The following is a 26,694-nucleotide window of genomic DNA, read 5'->3' as shown; positions in this document are numbered from 1 at the left end:
AATAATAATAATAATAAATATTATCATTATTAATAAATAGAGAAAATAAGAAACAAAAAAATATTTTTTATTAGTAGTATTAGTGGTGGTAGTAATAATAATAATAATAATAATAACAATATTAATAAAGAAAATGTTTCATAAAAATATTGCTAAAAAAATAAAAGATTGCATCAGCTAAAAAAAAAAAACTTTGCTTGGTGTTTTTAAATATTTTTAATTAAATTTCAGTAAATATTGTGTAAAACAATGCTCATTTAAACTGTACAATTTTGGGTCTTTCATTTGTTATCATTAAATTGTATCATATACCAACTCGCCCTAGTCTAGATATCAGTATGAGCCATTAAAAAACCCCAAACGGTTGACCACTAATTAAAAACACATGAATAAAAGCTGTGCTAGCCAGCAGGTCAAAGAGTTACGCTTCCAGATTGTGCAGTTACATTTAATGGCAAAGACAGAGGATAAAATGTCATCCGTTACCAGCCTGGCTTGATTCATTATCCTTCCAGTGCATATTAATGAAGGTACATTAAAATGTTGTCAACACAACAGACTTTGATTTTAAAAGCAACTGGTCAACATCTGCTATGTTAAATCTAAACAATCATTCACAGCATTTGAACATGTTATTTCAATATTTTACCAGTCAAAAAATAAATGTGAACAAATGGCAACAAGCTGGTCTAGTTTATTATAATGTGCCTCCACATTTGTTGGCGATTTATTATTATGCTGAAGTTTGTTTCCTTTGATAATCTGTGTGTGCATAAGATCGTGCAAGTGCGTATTAGAGGTGTTATAGCCTGGCCCCTTGTGAATGCTGCTAATCTAGGATTGAAATGAGGGTGCGTATGTGCCTTCACATCAAATTTACATTTCTATTCTTGGCAGATGCTTTCTAACCAAAGCGACTTACAAGAAAGTGCACATATTGTGTAAGTCAGTCTTGATGAGTGAAAAGTATGTGACTGCGCATGCACACACACCTCCCACTCATGTCAGCCCCCATGTAATCAAGCCAGCCAGTGACTTAGTGAAATTGCATTAGCTACACTTTCATGGGTTTGATTAGAAATAGTTTGATCTGAGATGTTCTCCTGCCCAAATCCACAGCCGAGAAACATGTAGTGTCTTTGCTGACACCAGCCGTCCCAGTGGCTCAATCCGTGCGTGTGTGTGTGTGTGTGTGTGTGTGTGTGTGTGTGTGTGTGTGTGTGTGTGTGTGTGTGTGTGTGTGTGTGTATGTGAAAGAAATAAATGCATGTCAATGTGAGAGGTCATGCAATCAGGCTGAAAAACCTGCTGTAGAGTGTGTGTGTGTGACAGAAACACCAGCAACAGATTAGTGATCACTCATTTACAGTGAATGTCAACATTAGAGGCACACTGGTTGTTTAAACCAAACTATCGACTCTGATCCAGCTGCTATGTATGTCCGCTGTAGACAACAGCAAAATCAATCCCACTGCAGTATGACATACCGTGGCAGTTCAGTTAACGTGCAACACTGATATAATACTCATACTCTCATGAAAACATTCAAAGACAAATATGCAGTGGCTCCAAAGTATTTGAACTCTTTAGTCAAATTGAGGCATGTATGAATATCACTGCATTATACACAAAATATCAAATCAAATGGCATCGGCAGATGAATTAAGCTACAATCCAGTTCCTTAGTTTTTATTAGCCAGTTTTTCAGTTGCTTACAAGTACCAAAGTAATTTTTATTGTGAATGTAGGTATTCAGAGTTTCCCAAGTTCAAACCAAATTGAAACAGTGTATATATATTTTTTTAAGATAAAACAATGTAATAATAATAACAACAACAAGAACTTTTATAGTTGTTAAATACCATTTTTATGTTATCAATTTTGAACAGTGCATATATTGTTTTAAAATAATTAGTTTTACATAATTGTATTTTTTTTGCATATTGTGTATAGTGTATCTATTGTTTAAACTAATAATAACAACAATAATAATTAAGATTATTATTATTTTGAACAGTGCATATATAGTTTTACAATACTTATTTGTTTTAGAATTTATTATTATTATTATTATTATTATTATTATTAAACGATGCACTGTTTGATTACTATTAGATTGGTGTTTTTGGATTTGGAAAGTTTATTGTCAAACTTCGTATTTTATTATTACAACAATAACAACAACAACAACAGCAATAATAATAATATATTTTATTATTATTATTACTATTTTTTTTAATAGATGCACTGTTTGATTACTATTGGATTAATGTTGTTGGATTTGTACCTTTATTGTCAAACTTAGTATTTTATTATTATAACAACAACAAAAAAATACATTTATTATTATTATTATTTAATCTTGATGTTTAAAAATTTAATAATAATTAATCATAATAACAATAATAACAAAACCTAATGCATTTCTTGAGAAGTGTGCTTGTGCTATCTTCCTTTAAAATAATAGCAAAGTGCTTTGATATTTTGTTAAATAATGCAATGACACTCATTCACTTAAGTTTGGCTCAAGTGTCCAAATACTTTTTTTATCGCGCAAGTCCATTCAACAACATAAACACATACTTGAAAATACACATAAACACAAGGCACAGCCCGTTCTCTGTTTGTACACTGCTCTGGGTTGATCTCCATGGGTTAGTTAGTTATCAGTTGAGCTGCCTCAGACAGACCATACCAGCTGCCAGGTTTCTCCTTACAAAACAGAATGAAGATCGACAGGTGTGTGCATGTGTTGCCAATCAGCGCTGTCAGGCAGAAACCACCAACTTGAAAAAGAACAGGCCAATTTTCAATAATTCATGACTTCCCAGTCGGCCTGGTTATAATTCCTCTGCCATGTCTTCATGTCTGATTGGCTTCTGATGAGGCTCCTCTATTATTAAAACTCATTTGAGGGGACAATATTCCAATATTTCCGGCCAGGATAGAGCTGAGACCACTAGCTCAGTGTGTTGACAAGGCACCGAGATGACAATTAAACAAATGAATGTATGAATACATAATTGTGAAAACAGAGCTGGATAAATTATTAATTGTGTCATGGTGGGTAATTCCCCTCGCTTCGGATAAGATGCTTTTATACATAAATTTTTAACAAGCTCTGAATCATTGCACTTAGAGCAAAACAACATGATTTTTTTGTCAGATTCATGGCCTAGTGGTTGGTCCATGTGCTTAAGACAAGTTAAGATGTTGCACACATCCAGCAGATGCAGGTTAGAATTCAGCCTGAATTATATGAAAATTAGATATTTTTTCTTTACATTTTTACAATTAATCCAGCCAGTTCTAAATATTCGTTACATCTTTGCTTTCAACTGAACTGATCTATAAATTCAGCTTTTTCACACTCCTTGAAACAACTCTGGCACCAACCAAATCCAATTTATTAATGTGTTTTGCAATGCAATGTTAGGATGTAACAGCGAATTGTTTAGCAACTGATGACCAATAACTGATTAAACAATACTTATTAATTACACTAATTTAAGAAACATTCACATGTTGTATAGTTTCAGTGTTTTAGGGGAGAAAGTTATCAAAAATGTTGAAAAGTAATACCAAATATATTAATTTTAGTGAAGAAGAGATAAACTACCATTCATAAGCTTAAAGTCCACCAGATGTTTTATGTTTTTGAAAGAAGCCACATATACTCTAGTAGGATGCATTATATGATCAAAAATACAGTAAAACAGTAAGATTGCGAAATATTATTACAATTTAAAACAACTGATTTCTATTTATTATATGTATTTTAAAATGTAATTTATTAATGGTAAAGCTGAATTTTCAGTAGTCATTACTCCAGTCTGAAGGGTCACATGATCCTTCAAAAAACATTCTAATATAATAACAGTTGTGATGCTCAATATTTTTGTGGAAACACAAAACATACCTTATTTTCAGTATTCATCAATTAATAGAAAGTTCAAAACAGCATTTTAATTTTTTTAATGTGTTTAATGTTACTCTTGATTAATTTAATGCATCACTGCTAAATTAATGTCAGTAACACTTTATTTTAAGGTGTCCTTGTTACACATGTTATTATTGTAATAACAATTAATTATGCATAATTACAAGCAAGTAACCCTAAGCCAAACCCAAATCCTAACCCTAACCATATAGTAAGTACATGTAATTAATTAATATTACTCATTAATTAAATGTATAATTACACTGTAACAAGGACACCTTAAAATAAAGTGTAACCTTTGTTTTGTTTTTTGCTTTTTTTTTTTTTTGTTTTTTGATACAACCATAGCAGATTTACATGGTGGTGACATTTCTGCAGATAGACAGGCAATTATTAAAATGGTTTGTAAAATCAGATAATCAATTAACCTCATAAACATAAAAAAAAAAAAAAAAAAAAACTGTGTTAAACCTCAAAACCTGAACTAGATAATTATTAACCCAGGATAAAGCGTGAACAGTGTGAAATATGCAGCAAATAACCCAACACCGGGGTTTGCCATTTCTGGTTGTGTTGTCTGTCCATTGCTCTCTCTGTATATATCTCTTTCCCCCATTGGCCACCTCTGTTGAGTCTCATTGTAACTGGAGGACAGGAACATGAGAGTTGAGACGGGCCTCTGCTGCCCTCTCAAGCTCCACTGATTTAGAATCAGAGAGCCAAGTGATTGTGATTGTGTTTAAAAGGCTGTTCCACTCATCCAGACATCATCATCATTATCATCATCACCACCTTTGTTCTCTGTCCTCTCCTTCACCTTTTTCCCTCTCCACCTCTCTCCTTCTCTTCCCCCCCACCACCCACCACTTCTCCTTCAATCACGCAGTTCCCAAATGAAAGGTAAACAAGCCTGTGACAGCCACGGTGATGACGGACTCCTTGATTAAAATTAGCACAGGTTGTGAAACACAGACAAACACACTCACTCAGACAAAGACTGTAATTATGTGTCTGGCCTTCGCTCCGTATGATAACAGCTACAATCTCCTCTTAAGACAAACCAGAGAACTTCAGAAATGCAAATAAAAAGTTTACCTTGTTATTCACCATTCAACTTCAAATTCTTCAAACAGCACATTTTTTACAACCCAAATATTTAAAAAGTAATATTTACTTACTTCCTGTCTCATAAAATCGACTCATAAAAGTTTGACTTCATAAAGCAGAAAAGCAACAGCAAGAAACTGTCTCCCCAATACCCACAGCACCACTGATATGTTATTACCCTCCAAGTCCATTTCAGCCAATCACAGGCCAATCTCATCTCACCACTGCAGTAATTCAATAATGTGTCCGTGATGAGATCCACCTCAGAACTCCACTCATCACAGCCGCCCCCACACCCCAAGAAAAAACAACACAATCACTGGCCGTAATGCTGTTTCAACCCTAATCAGCTTCTGCTATAAAATTACTGGGAAACAGATTGAACATGAAGCATCCGACTAGACCGCACACCAGCTGACTGCTGCTCCGCTCTGTGAATGTGACGGGACATGGTTGAGAGTGAATTTCAGTATTTGACTTTATGATCTGTGACTCAAAGCCAGCAGAAGCATAACAAAACTGCCCGTGTATCTAAAGATGGGTGGGTTTTTTTCAGTACATTATGAGTTCTGCTTGACAGATTGGATGATATGATCCCAGTGAGATTTTGGCTAAAATCGACTGCAATATTACCTTATAACTTATATATGTATCCTTAATATGAAAACATCTTGAAGGGCGATGGATGGATGGATGGATGGATGGATGGATGGATGGATGGATGGATGGATGGACAGAGACATCAGATGGATGGATGGATGGATGGATGGATGGATGGATGGATGGATGGATGGATGGATGGATGGATGGATGGACGATGGATGGATGGATGGATGGATGGATGGATGATGGATGGATGGATGGATGGATGGATGGATGGATGGATGGATGGAGAAACAAGCTCTCCAACTACAGAGCAAGATAAGTTGAGGACATCATAAAGGCTCAAACAGTGCTCTAGCACACACACTAGCACTGAACACTCACTGGCATGATGTGTGTATTGGAGTGTTCTGCTAACGCTCCACAGCTGGTGGTCCGGCATAAGCTGCCGATCTTATTTGTTTGGATTCAATTTGGAGTGCCGGATGAGGAGCCAAGGGAATAAATCAAATGAAAGAACAAAAGGAAAACTGCAACAGCATTATGGAGTAATTTAATTGCTCATTTCTCTATCGCTTGTTTCACAGTCTCTCTTCCTCAGATGCAGGTAGATCCGTGATGTTTCAGCATCTGTGGCTATAAAGACTCCAGCCATGGTTATCTAGTCATTAAGATAAATCAGCTGTTTAAGAAATGATCAAGGTTGTGGCCACAGAAACATATACACGACAGATGATATTTTATCAATTCTCTGACACACACAGGCACATAAAGCCATCTCGCTTAAAGAGCCATTTAAAGAGCTTCGCTCTCATGCGGCGTCTGGAGTGTTATGTATATCTTCTGAATCTTTGGGTTCCATTAGGCCTCATTTAGCACACAGATCATCAGGCTCAGCATACACACACACACAACACAGAAGATCAGGCACAATGCTAACAGTCTGTCACATACAGTAACAATGCCATTTCCTCAAGCTAATGCTGCTTATTTCTCCTTGTGATGTTCAGAGAGTTTTCTTAAAGGAACAGCTCTGCCAAAAAATAAAAAATGACAATGTATGCATTCTCATGTCTTTTGAATCTTGACTGACTTTGTTTCCTCCATTAAACACAAAATTTCCAAGCTGCTCCTTTCTATATAATGAACGTAAATGATTATCAGTGAATAATGTTCTTCACATAAAGCTATTAAATGGCTGAAAAGGAGTTGGAATATAGCTTACAATTTGTATGAACTACTTTTATGATACTTTATGGAGCTTTTTTACTGTTATGGAACTTGCCAGCCCTGGTCCCCATCCACTACCATTGCATAGAAAAGAGCAGCATTACCATTCTTCAGAACTTCTCATTTTGGGTTCCAAGAAAGAAAAGTGAGTAAAACTGGGTGAAATATCCATTTAAGCATGTCTAAATAAACAAAAACCATCACAACAATCAATCTCATTGTCTTTTGAAGTATTTTCAGGTATGTTTCATCTAGATTTTGTATTTTGAAAAACTTATGACCTTTTCTTGTCCTTCATATGCCTCTTGTCAGTGTCCATCAAACATGCTTTGATTGTGTGTCAAACAGTGAAGTCCCTCTTCAACAATCACACCTAACAATGCTCCCTGTGGCGTCTGTCTGTCTCTCTAATCTTTTCACTCTCGCTCGGCGGCTCTCAGTAGGAATGCCTGATTGCATACTGTCTTTGGTGCTCTAAAACAGATGCTAAGAAATGCCAATGCTGAATACAGAGGATATGGGGCTAATCAACTTCTACAAAAATAAAAGGTCAAGAGGAAAGAGAAAGAGCACGAAAGAATGAATGAAACAAAGAAAGAACAAAAGACAGAATCAGAAAGCTCAAGGCCACCAATATCTGGCAGAGATCAGATCATGATGCAAGCAAAACAGCAAAAAAAGTACTGCAAAAACACTTACATTTTTGTTTGAATTGGGGTACTTTTAAATCATTTGACCTATTAAATACTCACATCCAATTTTCCTCTTCGCTTAGAATTTTCTGTCATTGTCGCTTAACAAATAGGCTATGTCTGGTCTGAAATCATCATTTGGCACTCAGATAGGGTAAATGCACACACGTGCCACCATTGGCACACGAGTGATAATAACTAGAGCGATTATCATTATTTATTTCATTTATTTAGCTGTTTATCTTACAAATGTTAAAGCATCTGTCCCTTGCATCTGCGTGTCACATTCAGTATTACAACAATCCTTCATCGCAATAGTCACAGAGCATTTATGTTTATTATGAGCTATATGAGAAGTCATACTGTATGACAGAAAAGCACAAAAACTGGATGCCAAAATATTGGTTCTTTGCAAATTGAGCTGAGGAATAAGGGTCTTATCTAGCGAAACGATCGGCCATTTTCTTAAAAAAATAAACATTTATATACTTTTTAATCACAAATGCACATCTTGCACTAGCTCTGCGATGCACATCCGCAAATTCACAAATTTGGACCTTCAACCCCTTGGTTCCCATTGAAGTCTACTATATAGAGAAAAATCCTGGAATGTTTTCCTCAAAAACCTTAATTTCTTTGCGACTGAAGAAAGAAAGACATGAACATCGTAGATGACATGGGGATGAGTAAATTGAGAATTTTTTGTTATTTTTTTTATGTAAGTTAATTTTTTTTGTTCTTTAAGGTGGGAAAGATATATTTATAGTTTTCATTGCTTTATATGTTTTATATTTAGATATATGAATTTTATGGTTAAATTTCTTTTCAGGTTTGAGTTTGAAAACAGCATATCAGGATCTACAAAGTCAACTCAAGTCAACTATTGATGGAATTAACGAAAAAGAACCTTGTTACTCTTGAACTCATTGAAAAGATGCAATTAGAAATGAAATCCTACATTGATAAAAGATTTGCTAACCTTAGACATATTTGAACAACTCAGAAAATGTTTCTGCAAGGCGCAGAGATTTTTATGAAACACCTATTTGTACCAGTGCTGATCCAGAATTGTGTCTCTGTTAGGATGTGTGAAACTTAAATCAGCAGTCTGACTTGTAAAAGTTTAAAAGGTCTCATAGAAACAGCTGTTTTTGTGACAGAGAGCCAGTTATCTGGAAGTGCCTGTAAAGTTTTTGATGGAAACTCTACTAAAAACAGACTCTGACACCATCCACAAACACAACAACTTTCGTTAGTGTAGAGAAATCTGACGGAGCTCACTCACTCACACAAACACACACACACTTTCACACACACACCCCCATATTCACCTCCTCACTCCACTGGTGAGGGATTTTTCCATTTGCACCTCTCCTACCCCTATTGTGCTTCACAAATAAGAGCGACAGACAACAGCTCTCCTCCACCCACAGCCCCGCCACTCACCGTGATCCACCTCTCTCACTCTCTCTCTCTCTCTCTCTGAGGAACACCAGCGTCATGCATAAACAAGACCTTCCCTTTATCCTCTCGCTGTAAGCCTACAGTAGAGGAGAAAAACTCAATTTGTATATGTTTTGGAGAAAAAGAAGAATCTCCCTGCTTTGTGATAATCCCTGCCCAACACACAATGAGCTTTTCTGTTTCTTTATTCTTGTATCTCTGCTTCTTTCAGTTTGCAGGTTTGTGGGACTGAAGAGACATGCAAGGAATGTGCCAAAGGACATACATAGGAATATATATAGGACATACTGCATTATTACTACTGGATCCATCATATATAAAACAGAAAACAATATCTAATAATTCTCAATCATAGATTTTTAGGTGTGGTTTAGGTGTCCGGATACTTTGTGGGGGTGCATACCGAACCTTGGCGCTCATATGGGAAATGCAAGTTTGAATTCTGCTTGCAACATGCTCTGATTCCATTATAAGGTTGCATTATCCTCTTATTCTCCACTATAACTGTCTACAAAGTCATGCAAAAGCCAGGAAAATGAAGAAAGTGGGGGGAGAAAGACTTTGAGCCTTGGTGCACATACAAGAAAGTAAAGTTTGAGTTAAATCTGCAACATGCTCAAATCCCATTCTTGCTCATTTTTTTTAAATAATTTTCCACTCACTATAATGTCCACTATACCTGTCTAAAACTTATGTCTAAAAAACCTAAGTGCTGCAAGTTCAAGTTTAGCCAGAAACATGTTTTAAAAAAACAAAACAATCGTGGTCAGTTTTTTATTGTACTTTTCTGCACAAAGAGTATGGAGTGAAAGAGGTCATTTGGGCCTTGATGCATGAAATGCAAGTTCAAGTTAAGCCTGCAACATGCTCCAATCACATAAAAACAAACAACAACAAAAATTTGCAAAAGCCCCCAAAAATTGAGAGATTGTGCAAGGTTGTATGAGACATGGTTCATATAAAAGTGCAGCAGGTTCGAGTTCAGTCTGCAACATGCTACAATCCCATTTCTGCTGACTTTTCCTATAATTTTCCACTCATTCTCCACTATACCCAACTAAAATATTATGGAAAAGCATGAAAAATGGAGAGTAGAAGCAGAAAGAGAATAAGTGTTCAAGTGCTGCAAGATCAAGTTTAGCCTACAACATGCTTTGAACCCATTCATCTTTCACTTTACCTTTTGTTTTCCTCTCACTGTCCACTATATTAATCAAAAAAATATGCAAAACCCTAAAAAATAGAGAGTAGGTGGTGAAACTTTTCATATGAGCCTTGGTGCACATATGAGTGCGGCAAGTTCAAATTCAGTCTGCAACATGTCCAATTCCATACCCCCCAACTTTACCCACTTATTCTCTACTATACCTGTCTGAGAAATATGCAAAAGCCCAGAGAGAATGAAAGAGGAGAGCACTGAAGCAATAATGAACTCTTCAGAAGGAAGCTGAGGATTAATTGATCTGTAGGAGTCGTGCTGGAGGAGAGAAAGCTGTAATTAAGCTACAGAGGTTCTGAACGCGGTTTTAAAACGACAAACACACACACACACTCACTGAGAGACGTTCCACATGACATCGCACTCGCACGTAATTGCAGTCTCATGCAACTCTGACAAAGCCGTTTTGCTCCAAGACTGGTGAAGTACTGTTTTATTTACAGCACATTGAGGAATTTTACCATTCTATGTTACTGGAAAGCGGTGTAGTGAGTTGCTAATAGATCATGAACTTGAGACAATATTGGCAAAAATGGCACTGCAAAGGTACAGATGTTTAAACATCTTTACCGTTTAGCCTTGCACAGTGACTGGACTGCGTCAAAAATATGATATTATATGAAATGCCTGTGTATATGTGACATGCTAAAATATATTAAAAGGCAGTGAAGGTTGTTCTGAGAGGTCATTATACTAACTGCAGGATCTGCTTATTTATGGATTATTTAATGACTTTTAAATATTTTTTACAACCGTTCAGTCAGGTCAGACCATCTACCAGCCCTAATGCTTTATTCCCGAATGTCTGTGTGGTTGCAAACTTAATTAAAATACGGAACATTCCTGTGTCGGCTTCAATACATATTATTGTCATTTTTCTAATTTATTCCTTAAGAAACCCATGAATGGCCCCTCTGCCCACATAATGAAACAATGACTTTCAACTCTCTCCTCCCTCCCTCTACCAAGTTGACTTATTCCGTCTGTTAAATTATTTCATCCCTTCAATCTCCTCTCGTCCTTTCAGGCTAAAGACACTGTGCCTGTATTGTGACGGCACAATTGAACAGTGGAAATCTCATCTCCTATTTGGTGGTGCTCAACGAATCAAATATTCTCTTTTTTTCACTTCTAAAGCATTTGAAGGAACACCATGAGAGTCTTAGAATTCTAAAGCATTTGAATCTTTTTTGTGAGACTGACGATTCTGCGGTGATTGGCGTTCGCTTACTGAAATCGTAATGTTAATCAGTTTATTTACTTCCTTATGTAATGTTAATCGTCACATTCATCTTGCTCTTTTTCTGAGACTGATGATTCGGCGGTGATTGGCGGTTCGCTATCAACTGAAATCGTACTTAAACAGCTTGACGAAGAGAAAACTTCAGTTGGTACACTTGCAAAGCTGACACACACCAGGAATACTGAATACCTAAGCAACACCTTTAAAGGGATAGTTTACTATTAGAAAAATTACTATTAAAAAAAATATATAATTTTAAAATCTATTATAAAATCAATATTTACTCACCCTCATGTTGTATCAAACCTGCCACATTCTTCATTCATTATATATATATATATATATATATATATATATAATTTATATATATATATATATAGATATATATATATATATATATATATATATAAATATGATTTAAATCCTTTTAAATATATATGATTTAAACCTTTTTAATGTTATCTTTTCCAATATTGGCGCTGTTTTATTTTAGTACTACAAATTTTTTTCTCATTGAGTTTTTCACTGCCTCCCTTGCCACCACGGAGGAAATTGCCCCTGATATACAGTATATGCAAACAGCATACTAAGAAATAAGAAATAAAATGTGTATAAATAAATAAATAAAAGAAAGAAAAGACACAGAGAAATAAATAAAATGTAAAATAAATAAGTGTATATATTTTTGTGAACTATTCCTTTAAAAACAGAGACACAAAAGCTTATAGAAGAAGAAAAGCAGAGCGAATTTCTTGTGATTTATTTCCATTTTTTAAACTTGAAGCTTGAAATGAAGGAGCATGAAACTTTTTTGCCAAAAAAAAAAAAAAAAAACAGTTTCTACTTCTGAATGGTGTGAGAAGCATCTGCCTCCCACCTCTCTCCCTCTATGAGTCCTTCACTTCTCTTTTCTTAACACCTTGTGCTCCTTCTCAATCATTTCAGAGTGTGTGTCTCACAGGGATTGCTTGAAGAAAAAAAGGGAAAAGAAAAACAAGACGGGACACACAACTGTCAAGCACCGCTGATTGAAACTGCAAGGTCATTTTGAAGAGTGAGAGAAGAGGGGAGAGAAAGAGATGCTCTCTGGCATGTCTGTCTCAATCCAGCACGGTGTGTGTAGCACAAAGACGCTGAACAAAAGAAGCAGCTCTAACAGGTGAACGATACATAGCTAAGCGACTCTTCAACCTGATGACTTCAGGGCCTCCTCTCCATCATCATCCTATTCACACTGCACCTGCCGTCCCCTGCTGTACTCTCTGCCCCTTCATTCAGCTTCCCCCTTCCCCTTGCTCACCTTGCAACTCCCCGCTTTTGCTGTAGAGTTCTCGCCGCTGCTCCCGCAGGTACGCACTCATGCTAATGGCATGAGAAGAAGACTCAAACCTGCAAAAAAAAATGTTGTCAAAGGTTACGTAGGAAAGCAAGTCAAGGGAGTTAACCTGAAATCTAATGTGAATTGTAAACCCAAGAGCAAGTAAAAATGGTTTCCCATCATGTGGCACTTAACCCAGTCTATGCGTGTGGTGCTTGTCTTGATAAAACTTACTTGAATAAAGACTGTTTAGGTCGGACAGGTTTCTTCTTGGCGAAGAACGCTCCGAAGTCTCCGCCGGTGCTGGCGTAGGACAGCTGGACAGAAGGCTCTGCAGCGCTACGGGTATTTTTGACATCCAGGTAGTCCATCAGCAGCATCTGAGAGAGCATAAGAGCAATTTTTAATGTTTATTCAGTCATACATTACCCTTACAGTAAACATCCAAATTCATTTCACTTTTAGACACTTTAAGTAGCTGTTCTACTAGATGTGCTAAACAGCTAGTGGTGGACAGTTTATTAGTGCACTTGCTGGCACTTCACTTTGCAAACACAAGTAAACCGGTTTAGAAAAGAGATGGGATGGTCGATTAATCCAAGGATTTTTCAAACTTTCTGATGCCAAGGATACCCAAATGTGATGATTCACTTGTGAAAAGACTCCTTTTTTAAATATTAAGGCAGCTGTATATTTTAATGCATATACAGAATCATTTATAGTGTAAGAAAATTTAATATTTATTACTCTGTATTACCTTGACAGCATGCGGTTTTCTCCCCACTATTAGATTAATGATATAAATATACACTAACATTCAAAAGTTTGGGGTTGTTTTTGAAAGAAGTCTCTTAGTTCCCTAAAGCTGGATTTATTTAATTAAAACAGAAAAATACTGAAAAAAATTTAATATGTGTGTGAAATATAACTACTATTTAAATTAACTTATTTCTATTTTAATATATTTATTTTAAATATATAGATATTAATATTTTAGATGTGTCATGTTATGTCGTAAGTAATTATTATGTTGTGATTTTTTGGTGATGAAGAAATTTCTCGTTATCATCAGTGTTGAAAACAGTTAATATTTTTGTGGAACTGTGATTCATTCATTTTCAAAAGTTCAGTTTCAATTCATTTTTTTTTCATTATTCTTTGATGAACAGAACTGCATTTATTTGTAACATGTAAAAGTCTTTACTGCCACTTCTGATCAGTTTAATGCATCCTTGTTGAATAAAAAATACTTTCTATTAATTAATAATAATTTCTTAAAAGAAAAAAAAAAATCATGCTGAACCCGAACTTTTGAACTGTAGTGTATAAACCTGAAGAAACACTTTTTCAACTCAGTTCAGATTTGTTTGTATAGAGATTTACACACAAAATATTGTTCATAACATTAACTCTGAAAGCTCTAAAACACATTTTCTAAAATATGTAGCTAGGTTATGTGTACCTCTAGTCTAGAATGACTTAACTGCATCTGTTTCTAGGTCTGTCTCTGGCCCATCTTTCCTGGCTGTCTGTGTAACTTCGAACGCCTGCCATGTCCGCCAGCAAAATCCCATTAACTCTGATTAAAACTGCACATCTGAGTTCATGAATATCCCATTCAACACTATCCATAACCATTAAGGGAGGTTCAAACTGCTGCGAGAGGACTGAAAAAGAAGTTCAAGTAAACTTTCCCACAAATTAGCAAGCCATTTTCCAATGGATCCGTAATTTAGTGAAGCAATTTGCTTGGTCTATTTCTAAATCCCAGCTGCAAAACAGTCCAAAGTGAAGATGGAATTAGGAAAGGACAGCTGGAACTACATCTGACTGATAAAAGCATAATTAAACAGAGATAGAGAATGAGGGGAAGCCTCATCAACAGCCATTCCTCAACCCACGGGCAAGTCCAATCCGGCCAGCCCGTTACATTCCTGTCAGATTATTAATTACTAATGCCCATCTGATCCAGTGATCCAGTGATCCAGTGATGGAGCGGGTCTCACATGTAGACCCTCAACTTAATTAAATGCCAACGTTTGCCTGATGAAGGAGTTTGGACCCACTTCAGTGACCTCGGAGAAGGGAACACAGAACTTTTAAGGCAATCAGCCATGGAGGATGAATGGATGGTGGGAGAAAGAAAGAGAGAGAGAGAGATTTCATGATGAAAACAGCAAACACAGGAAGGGGACAGATGGAGAGAGATGTACAAGAGAGATTAGGAAGTGATAAGTCAGCAAATCCATCACCGCAAAGGAAATAACAGAATACCTTCAGTACAATGCAGTGCATTTTCAAGTCCCCTTCATACGGAGCTTACTTTATTTACTTAATGCTTTATTATCCATTCAATGTGCCATAGAGCAGAAATTTGTCTTTGGCACTGGCATAAAAAATACAAATGTATACAATTAAAAGAATAAAAAGATAAGGTCAAAGAAATAAGAAGATATTAAAAAAATAAATAAAATAAAACTTAAATGTCAAAGTCCAGAAATAAGATATTTCAGAAACAATAAACAAAAATCAAGTCCTTTTTTTGTTTGTTTAAAGGTATAGCTATTGTTCAATAAAAATAATAATAATAATAATAATAAAAATAATAATAATAATACTATTATTAGTAGTTGAATTAGTGGTATTATTATTATTATTATTATTATTATTATTATTATTATTATTATTATTATAAATAACTGTACTTCAAAACAAATCCTACAATAACCACAGCAATGTTCAAAAGATGAAAATCATGAAAATAGTTTTCTTCCATCGCAATATGACAATAATGTCAAAGGTGAACATAGGAGTTAATTTAAAAAATACATCTGAAATTAATTGTTTTAATTATTTTATTTTTTTTTTTTTAATTAATTTTTTTTATTTTTTAGTGAAAGTTTTTTATTTTTCAAATCTTTTTTTCAGTGGATGCTGCTATTATTTTATTTTTTTTAATTTAATAACAATTTTTTTCAAAGTTGTGATCCGTTTTTTATCCGTATCCTCAATAATTTTTTGGTAATTTTTTTTAATTTTTTTTGTTAGTGGTGGTGTGGTTTTTTTTATCCGTACATGGCCGATTCCGATTCCGATTCGATTTTTTCAGCAAAATCCGATTCCTTCTATCTTTTTTACAAGCAAACTGCCGATTCCGATACCGATTTTTTTACAAGCATACATTCCGATAACCGATTTTTTACAAGCAAACTGGCCGATTCGATACCGATTTCTTTGTAATTAAGCAACAAAACAAGAAGAGGAAGGAATATACATAAACAAATGTTTATTTGGTATTTAATAGGCCAAACTGGCTTTTGGCTAATCCTGAAATTAACGGCAGTAACTTTTAGTAAGTAACCTACATTCAGTCACAACAGAGATGTACAGACCATTTATCTTTTTTTTTGAATTGGGTTGAACTACATAGAACCGGCCTTTAAATGAAAAGATTAACTGTAACCATCTGATTCTTAAAGGCAACACCACAATCAACACACATTCAGAAGAGAGTGTTTCTTAATCAGCATTCAGTATTTGTTTTAGTTTTTTAAATTTGGTCATAAATAAGGTCTTTGATAAAAGTATGCTAATAAATTAGTATACCAGCGGCTTTCGCTTACCCTGCTATCTGTGCCTCACATGCTCTTTCAGTGCCGAACGGCTTGTCCTGCGCACAGATTTCGTTGAAGAGCGAATGATCAACTCTGTGCACGCAGAGCGGAGTTTTTCCGGAAAATCGGCCAAAAATACACAAAAACCGGCCGATGCCGATCGCGTTATTTGGTTATTAACAAAACCCAAAAACCGGCCGGTTCCGATTTATGGCCGGTCAACCGGTGCATCCCTAGTTTTATTATGCTTTAGCATGAATTTATCCTTCATGGTTTGTGTGTACTGTAAGTGCATGAAAATATTTTTTGCAAGATGTTCAAAAGAAAAAAATACAGGAAGATGAAGGCAGGAAAACTTGAAGACAGAACTCATTATACCACCACCACAGCCAGCAAGGTCACTTTCACTAAAACGCCTCATGCCTCATCAGAAGTGCCTTCGTCCCCATTATAATGCGGCTTATTAGAACAGCCTTCGTTTTTCGTAACAACAGAGATGAAGCGTGGGCAGCAGCAGTGCTGTGTCCATTTTAAAACACCAAACAAGTAGGTGGAAACAACAGAGGCAGCTCAGCCAACAACACAACGAACCCTCGAATGAGTCTGGCAATAAAACATGCAGAACAAACTGATGATCTCCAGCAGGAGCTTTTAAAAACGCCGCAGCAAACAGAGACAAAGAGCGGCCCACTTACGATTTATGCCGCCCATGGATGGACACAAAATAACAAAAGACCTGTTTAACATCACTGTGAAGTCTTATAGCCAGTGTCATGTTGAGAGGGTAGCTAATTTAAACACCAATCTGTGTCTTCATGGAGAAAAACCTCTGCAAACATACACTAAGGGTGATGGGTCAAAATGACTAGAAGGTTCTGAAAATATTTGGTAAATTCGTAGTAAACAAAAGATTGTCAATGACTTTTCTCAGGAAAAATGATCTCCAAATGACTTTTTCTGAGAAAAAAGGGAGGACAAATACAAAATAAAATCAGCACTTTGAGCAGAAGTAACGTAATGGACACATTCTGAACTCTTCCATTTCCGGACGTTCATTTCACAGGCCCTCTTCTTTATTGGGGGCTTAAAGACTAGGTTGTTTTAACAGAAGGGAAAAATCAATATTCATGGCCTCTTCCAAGAAAAGACCAGCTTGAAAATGGTCTTGGGAAACATGTTCCTGTGAGAAACAGCAAATGGCTTTTCACACCAGATAATAAACACAGAGCACACTGGCTGGATTTGTGATGTGCACGAATGCGTATCCCACAACAATTCTGTTTCCTTCCGGCTCAAAACCATCACAAAGTTTAGCGACGTCTTTCGATGTGTATGGAAAACCAAGAGTTGATCTGAAACCCAGCCCCTTGTTTTTGAGGACACATTCTTAATTTAATCAACAGTGAAAAGCAGCACTCATCCCCTCTATTAGCCGCAAATCAAGCTAATTAAAGAAGAAAAACAGTGTTGAAGGATGTGCAGGTGAGCACCTGCTCTCTGATGATAGACGTTTGCAGAGTGCTTTAAGAAAGGAGGGAAATAAACAAAGCTTCCTGCCTCTCGTCAACCCTTCGAGATTATGAAGAATACGCAGTTTCCTCTCGTTACACGGTTTCCAAGAAGGAGTCTGACACCAAAACATGACCATTTCTAAAGTGTTTTTTTTTTTTTAACTGGGTGCATGTATGACAAATTTTGAGAAATATTTTTAAATCTCACAAAAAATTTTTTTATTGTGTTTTAGTAAAACACAAAAAATGAGTGTGAGCCTCTGCGTTAAAAGAACACATTTGTTCAAGTTTAAGACATGGGAAAATAATCCCTTCCCTCCAGAGAGCCAATAACCTTTCTTTAAAAACACAAGCTGACCTCATCAGTGACACACTGTAGAGACTATGGATTCAAAAGCCTCACTGAGCATTTTCTAGCCCTCATCCTCCATTGTATTCAGCACTTCTGATATATTCTAGTTCAATGTAGATATAACATATCGCACTGAGAGGTCAGTGCTTGGAGCAGCATCTTGTTACGACTGGGTCATTAGCATTCTCATCAGCGATCCTCAGTACGGTCCACTACAGGCGCTGCTATTACAGAGATGCACATCACAAAAGAATGCATAATTACTGTCGAAATTAATGAACATAAGAGTGGCGCTTTTCAAAACAACCAGCATATCTCGACCATAAAGCCTGGGGGGCGGGGGGGACATTAGATTTTAAAACATGGAAATGAACTGTTATGATCATTAACCCTGTGGCGGAAATCTTTCAAATCCACAAGCGATATGCAAGCCGTGGCCAATTACAATAGATCATTTAGACTGGTACACAACAGCTCATTTAGAGGCCACGTGTCTGTCTATCTCGCCGACATGAAACAGAAGCACTTTGCCTCTCCCTCCGCTGCCAGACTAAACTGTCAGGGCATGAAACGCCTCACTTATACTGTATAATCCAATTACTCTGAGGCTGTGTGGCTCCCACTAAATCTAAACAAGTTGTCAAAGTGGAAAGTTTGTAATTTCCTTTCTTTTTTCCCCCATTCACGCTCTTGTTCCCCTCACCCTCTTACCCATCATTCCTGGGCTCAAGACCGTGAGACTTAGGAGGAGGAACAGTAATACAACATGAAGATGGAGATTACAACGAGTGCCATCATCTTCATAACAAAGGGATACAAAGCCTTGCACGGCTCTCTGATGAGGGATATTCGAGCAGGACTATATATATATTTTCTATTAATTTTTTTTTTATTTTTTTAAGTGGATGTTGACTGGATCCTAATTATTTATCACTGGTATATTTATTTTTCATTAATGATATAAATTATTTTATTATAATTGGTATTACAAAATAAATATACCAATAATTAATAATTAAGATCCAATCAACAGCCACTTAAATAAAAATCAATCTTGAATAAAAATAAATAAATAAATAAATAAATAAATCTCATCAATGTCAAAAAGCAAACTCAAAGATCTGTTCAATATAAATTCTAATATCTACTGGGAGTAAGAAGTTTACTTTAAGAAAACATCAAAACATAGCAATAATTAATAATCAAAAATTCAGATTCAGATTCACAAAAAAAAAAAAAAAAAAAAATTGTAAATTAAAATCAAATATCTATTCTATATTAATACCAAATTTACTGGGATGACAGAAACAGTAAACTCTTGGTTTACAAGCTCAATATGGATTCTGAAACTCTCAGACTTTTGCTCTCCTGTCTTCAAAAATGTCCGAGCCACAGTTCAAAGAGCCAGGAACTGAAAGAACTAAAGATTATAACATGTCTCTCAGGTCCATCTGTCCATGGCCTTCGTGTCTTCAGTGTAATGGAAAGGTCAATGTGATTCCTGTTTCCCACAGGAACAGAGAAAACTTGGGAACAGAAGTACGATATTAAGACAGAAAGACAAGGGTGTACAGGGGTCTCATTTACACCTAAGAGAACAAGAGGTTATCGTGAAGGTAACCCCAAAAAAGAACATCAGGTGCATCAGTGCATGAGAACAGGACCATCATTGACACTAGAGACTGAAGTTAACGTAAGTCACACCTGATACCAGAACTCAAGTGTCACAGTATGAGAACAAAAAAAAAAAAAAGTGAATATTGAATTTAGTATTTTATTTGATGTGGGGGGGTATGTTCTTTGGTTTTGTTTGTTGGTTTGTATTGAGTGAATGCTGTTGCAGTCAGGAGAAGGGAAGAAGAGATGGGATCAAAAGAGAGAAAACACAAATGATTAGGAAAACCTCATCTACCTTAATGAAGATTCTCAACAAGAGATTACATTATCTCACACCGTGACCACAGGAGACACCGCAGCCCCTGGCAACCAGCCCGCTTGAGCAGGGAAGCACACTGAACACTTAATACCAGATATTTCAGCAAAGCCAGGATGACAGAGCTGTAAGAACACTTCCTTATGAATCAAACTGCATTGGTCATGCAATACACCATACTGTTCCAAAGTCAGGGGAACAGTAAGATTTATTGTTAAAGAAATACTTTTTTTTATTATTCAGTAATAATGCATTAAATTGATCAAAAGTGACAGTAAAGCCATTATATGTCAACACGATTTCCACACAATTATTAAGCAGCACAACTAAACCAAATCAGCATATTAGAATGATTTCTGAAGTTTCATGTGACACTGAAGACTGCTGCTCAAAATTCAGCTTTGCCACCACAAGAATAAATTAAAATAGAAAACAGTTATTTCAAAACCACAAGAATAAATTAAAATAGAAAACAGTTATTTCAAACAGTTATTTTAAATTGTAATAACAACAGTTATTTCAAATGGTTATTTTAAATTTTAACAACCTCGGTGTTTTTAAATGCATATTTTTAATGTTGATTTTTTTATATTAAGAATTGGTGAGCATAAATATCTTAACAACCCCAAACTTTTGAACAGCATATTTACTGTTGATTTTGTCAAACTATGTCAATAATCTGTTGTTGGCATTACAGTTTTGTTGGCTAGAGTGTGAGGTGCTTGTGCTAATAAATGGCAAAAAAGAGGCAGTACATGCGCACACAGTCAAACCCTTCATCACACTGCAGTTAAATACATATTTTGACTTCTGTAGTCACCTCGCGGAAAGATGCGTCTTGCTACTTAGGGTCTGCAAAGAGCTCAGCGGGGCCTTAGCAACAGTTGGCAGGGCCAAGCATGTTCTTTCGTTACCACTCTCTGCAGACTGCTTTGAAAGGAGGAGTTAAAAAAAGACAGGAGGAAAGTACAAGGTCACAGTTTGACTCTTCAGCCTGTTTGATGGAGTGATGACAAACCCATTTACTCATTCCCCAGTTGCACCTCCACTCCCATCTCTCCTTTTCCTGACGCCTGTTTCTATGACTGGATCCTCTCTAGCATGCAGCTGATAAACAATGCTTTGAAAGAGCACACACGGAATGAGAATCAGGGAGACAGAGAGAATGTAAAGAGATGGAATACATTAAGGGAAGAAAAACAGTGAATGCAGAGAATAATATGGACATGAGTAGGTTATGAGGTCTCATTTTTTACACTGTCTTTGAGTTTTACCATCTGTTTAAAATCGCTTGTGAAAATAATTCTAGATAGATGCGAAAAGAACTATTCTCCATTTATGGTTACAATTACGAGGGAAAATCAGATATGATGTGAGATTGTCACATTGATCTTTGGAATCTAGTGAATCTAAATTGCCACTTGAATCAAACAAGACTGGTTTAACTCTGAAAACGAATTGCGCAATTGCTAAAAACAAAAAGCACAAAACAAAACAAAACAAAAAACAAAAAACAAAAACCAAAAAAAAAAAAAAAAAAAAAAAAAAAAAAAAACCAAAAACAACAAAACAGAAGTGCAAACATATGAATCACATGAGATAAAAACCTGCAGCAGGTGCTTTTCAAACACACAAACAGACACTGAATGTTGGGCCTCTTGAGAGATTCTCAAAGGTTACATGAACAGCTGGCAATCTCACCGGCCTCAAAACACACACTAAAAAGTCAACATTTTCCCATTAACACACTCCAATTAAACATGACACTTGGGATGAGATACCAAACTTTTACCGCCTTAACAGAAGAGTCACAAGAATTAGCTAATAACGTTCTGTTTGTAAGTAATTAACTAGACAGTTACCTGTAGAAGTAACCTTGAATAGCAGCCTGAAAGACTGAAAGGAGTTGCTATGAATTATAAGTTAAAGAAGGTGCTTTCAATTGTTTTTTAATACATTACTATGTGATGGCTAGGGTATTGCTAGGTGGTCAAAATAGCCTCTAGCAAAATCCACTTTTACATATTGTGTATATTTCACTGCAAAATTTCAGATTCCAAATATATCATCCAGTTTCCTGGATCTGCTTTGATGAATGACTCTTTAGGGACTGACCTGTAGGACGGTTTGGATCTTGGCATAGACATCAGCCTGCTCATAGAGTTTGATCCCTTCCTGGGCTCCATTGGGAGAGATGATAATCTGCTGTAGGTGACTGAGAACCACACTGTGAGCCTGGGCCACGGCATTCAACTTATCAAACAACAGCTCAAGCAGTTCCAGCAACAACCTGAAGAGGGCGAGAGAGAGAGAGAGAGAGTGAGAGAGAGAGAGAGCACTTAAAAATGGATATATTAAAACACTAGGACTATCAATAGAATAAAACAATCACAATCAATTTCTTGATTTCTGACCAGTTTTCAGATGGGCAATGAAATGATAACGGTATCAAATGTGTTAAAATATTTCATTAATCATATTAATTATTAGAATTAGAGTTCATTCAAATTTTGAGTTGACATGTTAACAGCCCTAAAATACACATTTTCTAACCTTTTTTGTTTGTCTGTTTGTTTACAGAACCCCCAACTATCCTTTGTGGTTTGAAAACTCCTATTCTAGACGCTTTCCAAGACAAAGCCACCATTGCAGTCAGTCTGGCTGACAGAAATCCCTCTATATCACCAAAACAGAGCCAAAAAGCAGACCATTCTCTGTTACTAATGAACATGACAGCAGCAGGGTGCTGACACAATCTCCCTGTTGAGCAGCGGCAGCTGTTCACCAACAACAATTAGCAGCATCTGTCAAACTCTCTGGGTCCTCTAGGAGGACACACATCTGTCTGACTTTTGTGGAGTTTACTCATTCGTCCCAGTAAAACACTGGTAAGGGGAAATGAAGAGGTTGGAGGTGACAGCATGATGTAGGGTATTAAGATTGTTGGGTGCTGGACGACAGGAAGATGATGGATGTTCACCTGAGAGACGGTGCATGATAACACAAGTTAAACCTGATTTACAAAGGACAGGATATGACCCTTGACTTAAGACTCATGTAAACACACATTACACAGGACGACACTTTTTCATACAAACACTACAGAAAGCCAACCCAAAGCACACTATCCACTTACACACAAGTGGTAAAGGATTTGTTGGTTGTTTGTTGTATTTGTGTGAATTGTTGGTTGGTGTGTGTGTTGTATTAATTATTTATTAATTAATTTGTAATTTTATATATGATTATAAAATCTCATTGGTCCATTTCCTATACCACCTATCTATGTATAATGTAACAAATAACTTCTGATTGACTCAAGATTGTTTCACTTAAAAAAAAAAATAGCTTGTCAATACAATCTTTGTCACATCACGCCTGGTTATGAAAATATGTAAGACATACGTTTCACTGTGAACTGTAAAGCACCTTCTGTTGAGGTTTCCATAGAAACGGAGCCCTACCTCAACTTTCACGTTAGCACAGACACAAGTAAACACTGAAATTGCTCTATGGTTAAAATACAACCTTATATTCACTCAGGTTATTTGAGTGGTCTCATGTTTATATTGTTTAAATTATTTTAGTTATTTTAGTTTATTGTGTTTGAACTGTATGAAACATTAGTAATGAATTTTTAATAATGAATTTTTCTTATATTACTAAAGTTTCCATCATAATCGTCACTGCTTTCAAAGAAAAGCCCCCGTTTATTTCATTAAAAGTCCCAAATGAAAAGTCAGTGGATATTTTTTCGCACACTAGAAGCTCACATCCAAAAAAAAAAGAGTGGAGGGCAAACATTAAATCCCAGAGAATGGCTGTGGAAAAATAAGTGACTGAGAGTTCATTCTTGCCTTGGGTAAAGAGCGTTTCTTTAACAGCTTTCATTATCTGTCTTTTATTTCCTTGCTTTTGTTTTTCTCTGTCAGAGCCGATGCTTAAGCAGACACTGGCTGCCACTCGCTTTTATGGATTACACCATTTCTGGAAATGAGGGAGGTATGAATGCCATATGACAAATGAGAGCATTGATCCAGCAAGCCATCATCGGGTAAAGTGAGAGAGTGAGAGAGAGCGCAATAAAGAAGGAAAACAACGGAAACCAATCACACTTGAGTGAAAATGCCTTCCAAAGTGCTTCCCTTAAAAAACAAAATCACTGCAAGAGGGAGAACTGCATCTGATGTGACTGTCATTGTCAGTTTTTTATTCCTACATCATTTGAGAATGATGTAATAAATGATGACCCATTTTATTTTATATGTTTTTTTTCCTTTTGGTTATTTTTGTGTGTGTGTTTTTGTGAATAAATTTGTTTTAATAATCTTCAAGAGCCAGCTGATAAAATCCAATCTGACCTTTCATTATGTAGCTGCATTAGGAAGTATATCACTTTAAAAGAATTGCAAAGTAAAAACTATGGATGCTTCAAGCAACTGAGCAACTCTTCAGTAAGGCTGTGCATATTGCAGGAGATAAAAAGAATAGTTGGTCTAAAATATGCCTGTGCATATTGCAGGAGATAAAAAGAATAGTTGGTCTAAAATATGCAGAAACTATGATTTTCATAAAGACAAATCTCCTTAGATTCGTAAGTTCTTGTCGTAAATGTTTTTTCATGTCTTGACAAAACAAAACATGAATTTCAGACTCACGTTCATTTGTAAAGAAATGCAAGCAATTATTTTGGTGTATGACTGTGATTATGGATACTCATTGCAGACTGCCCCATCTTTCCATTAGCATTTACCTGGGCTGGTTGTCCTGTGCCAGGTTCTCTCCTCTCTGGTAGGCGTGGTCAGCGATCTGAGTGGTGGATCTCTTGAGGATCTGCTTGAGCTCAGGCTCCAGACGCTCCATGATGGCTTTAATGGTTTCTGGGATCTTCTTGAGTTTGGCCAGAGCTTTGATCAGGATCCCCATGAACTCCGCGCTGTTCTCCTCTGGGTCCACGTCCAAGTCCTCTCTCATTTCCTGCAGCTGATGAAGTGCTGAAAAAAAAATGATGTACTTCAAGAACACTATAACAATATATGAATGGACTGAACTGTTTATGGACCACCTACATAAATATACGTGCATCCTTCACAGCAAACAGATGGTAGTAAAACTTTATGATATGGTTTGCTAATTGTTAAATCATTAAATATTACATAACTATTAAAAGGTCACTAATGTACATTCCAATTTGAATATATGAATAAATATGAATATGTACTGACAATGTGTTAAGATGTTAATGTTATTACATTTATTTATAATGCCATTTCCCTCAGAGAGCTTTTACAGGTAAAAAGGTTAGTAATATTAATGTAAAGTAACAGTAATATAGAGAAAATCTACAATAGGATCACTTGAACCAACAGTGCCTGGAATTTAAATACATTTAAAGTTATTTTTCACAATGTTTCAGGGCCACACTTCATAATTTTATAATAATTTCCTCCATTCTCATCATAGCATTGGTACAATCCTTAAATAAACCTGAAATACGCACCTCTCCATATTCACCTGCTCAATAAGAGTGATCGTACAGTGAAGCGCTTATTTTTCTGTCTGCTAATACCATCCAATCCAATGACTGTTTAAAATTATTTTAATATTTATGGCAAGTTAATGGGCTCAGGTTTTTGTTCTTTTCTCTCCCCCAACTGTAGCTCGCTAAATAATTACTACAATTACCTCCGACAAATGATGTGCAAAAGGCCATTAGACAAAATAGGTGACAAAAGGGAATCGTCTTCCGCAGCAGGGGAAATGTTGTCTGATGGCGTCACCCTATCACACATAAAGCACTGCGACAGCAATAATTGCGAGCATTTCGTCAAGAAAACTGCAGCTAGCGCGAGAATTACTCTATAGTCCGGTGAATTAGAGACTTTTCTACCTTATTTAGCAAAATCAGAGCAAATAACACTTAAAGGGTGAGTGATCGTCTAAAGTGAAAGACAGACAGACAAACAGACAGAAAAATATAAAAATAGACAGACGGATAGACGGATGGATGGATGGATGGATGCAATCTATTAGACGGATGGAAGGACGGACGGACGGACGGACGGACAGAGACAGACAGACAGACAGACAGACAGAGAGAGAGACAGACAGACGACAGACAGACGACAGACAGTCAGACAGACAGACAGAGAGAGAGAGGGACGGACGGACGGACAGACAGATAGATAGACGGATGGACAGAGACAGACAGACAGACAGACAGAGAGATAGATGGACGGACGGACGGACAGACAGACAGATAGACGGATGGACAGAGACAGACAGACAGACAGACAGACAGAGACAGAGATAGACAGGACAGACGACAGACAGAGAGATAGATGGACGGACGGACAGACAGACAGATGGAACGGAGGACGGATGGACAGACAGAGACAGACAGACAGATAGACAGATGGACGAGACAGACAGAACGGATGGACAGAGACAGACAGTCGGACGGGACAG

At 36.4% G+C, this 26,694-nt stretch overlaps 1 protein-coding gene across 1 annotated transcript in view; it reads right to left on the bottom strand.

The window, feature by feature from the left end:
* Window positions 1-26,694, bottom strand: part of LOC109093744 (exocyst complex component 4) — a 99,159-nt gene that overhangs the window by 60,786 nt on the left and 11,679 nt on the right. Inside the window, exons 6-10 of the mRNA XM_042740256.1 lie at window positions 25,772-25,785; window positions 24,980-25,209; window positions 22,342-22,516; window positions 13,051-13,196; window positions 12,799-12,887 (exon numbers count right to left, since the gene is read on the bottom strand). Coding sequence (XP_042596190.1) covers window positions 12,799-12,887; window positions 13,051-13,196; window positions 22,342-22,516; window positions 24,980-25,209; window positions 25,772-25,785 — 654 coding nt within the window. The remainder of the gene's footprint in view (window positions 1-12,798; window positions 12,888-13,050; window positions 13,197-22,341; window positions 22,517-24,979; window positions 25,210-25,771; window positions 25,786-26,694) is intronic.

The sequence above is a fragment of the Cyprinus carpio genome, chromosome A4, assembly GCF_018340385.1.
Source record: "Cyprinus carpio isolate SPL01 chromosome A4, ASM1834038v1, whole genome shotgun sequence".
Taxonomy (NCBI): domain Eukaryota; kingdom Metazoa; phylum Chordata; class Actinopteri; order Cypriniformes; family Cyprinidae; genus Cyprinus; species Cyprinus carpio.
The sequence above is the reverse complement of the archived record's forward strand: the minus strand, read 5'-3'. Positions and strand labels throughout refer to the sequence as shown.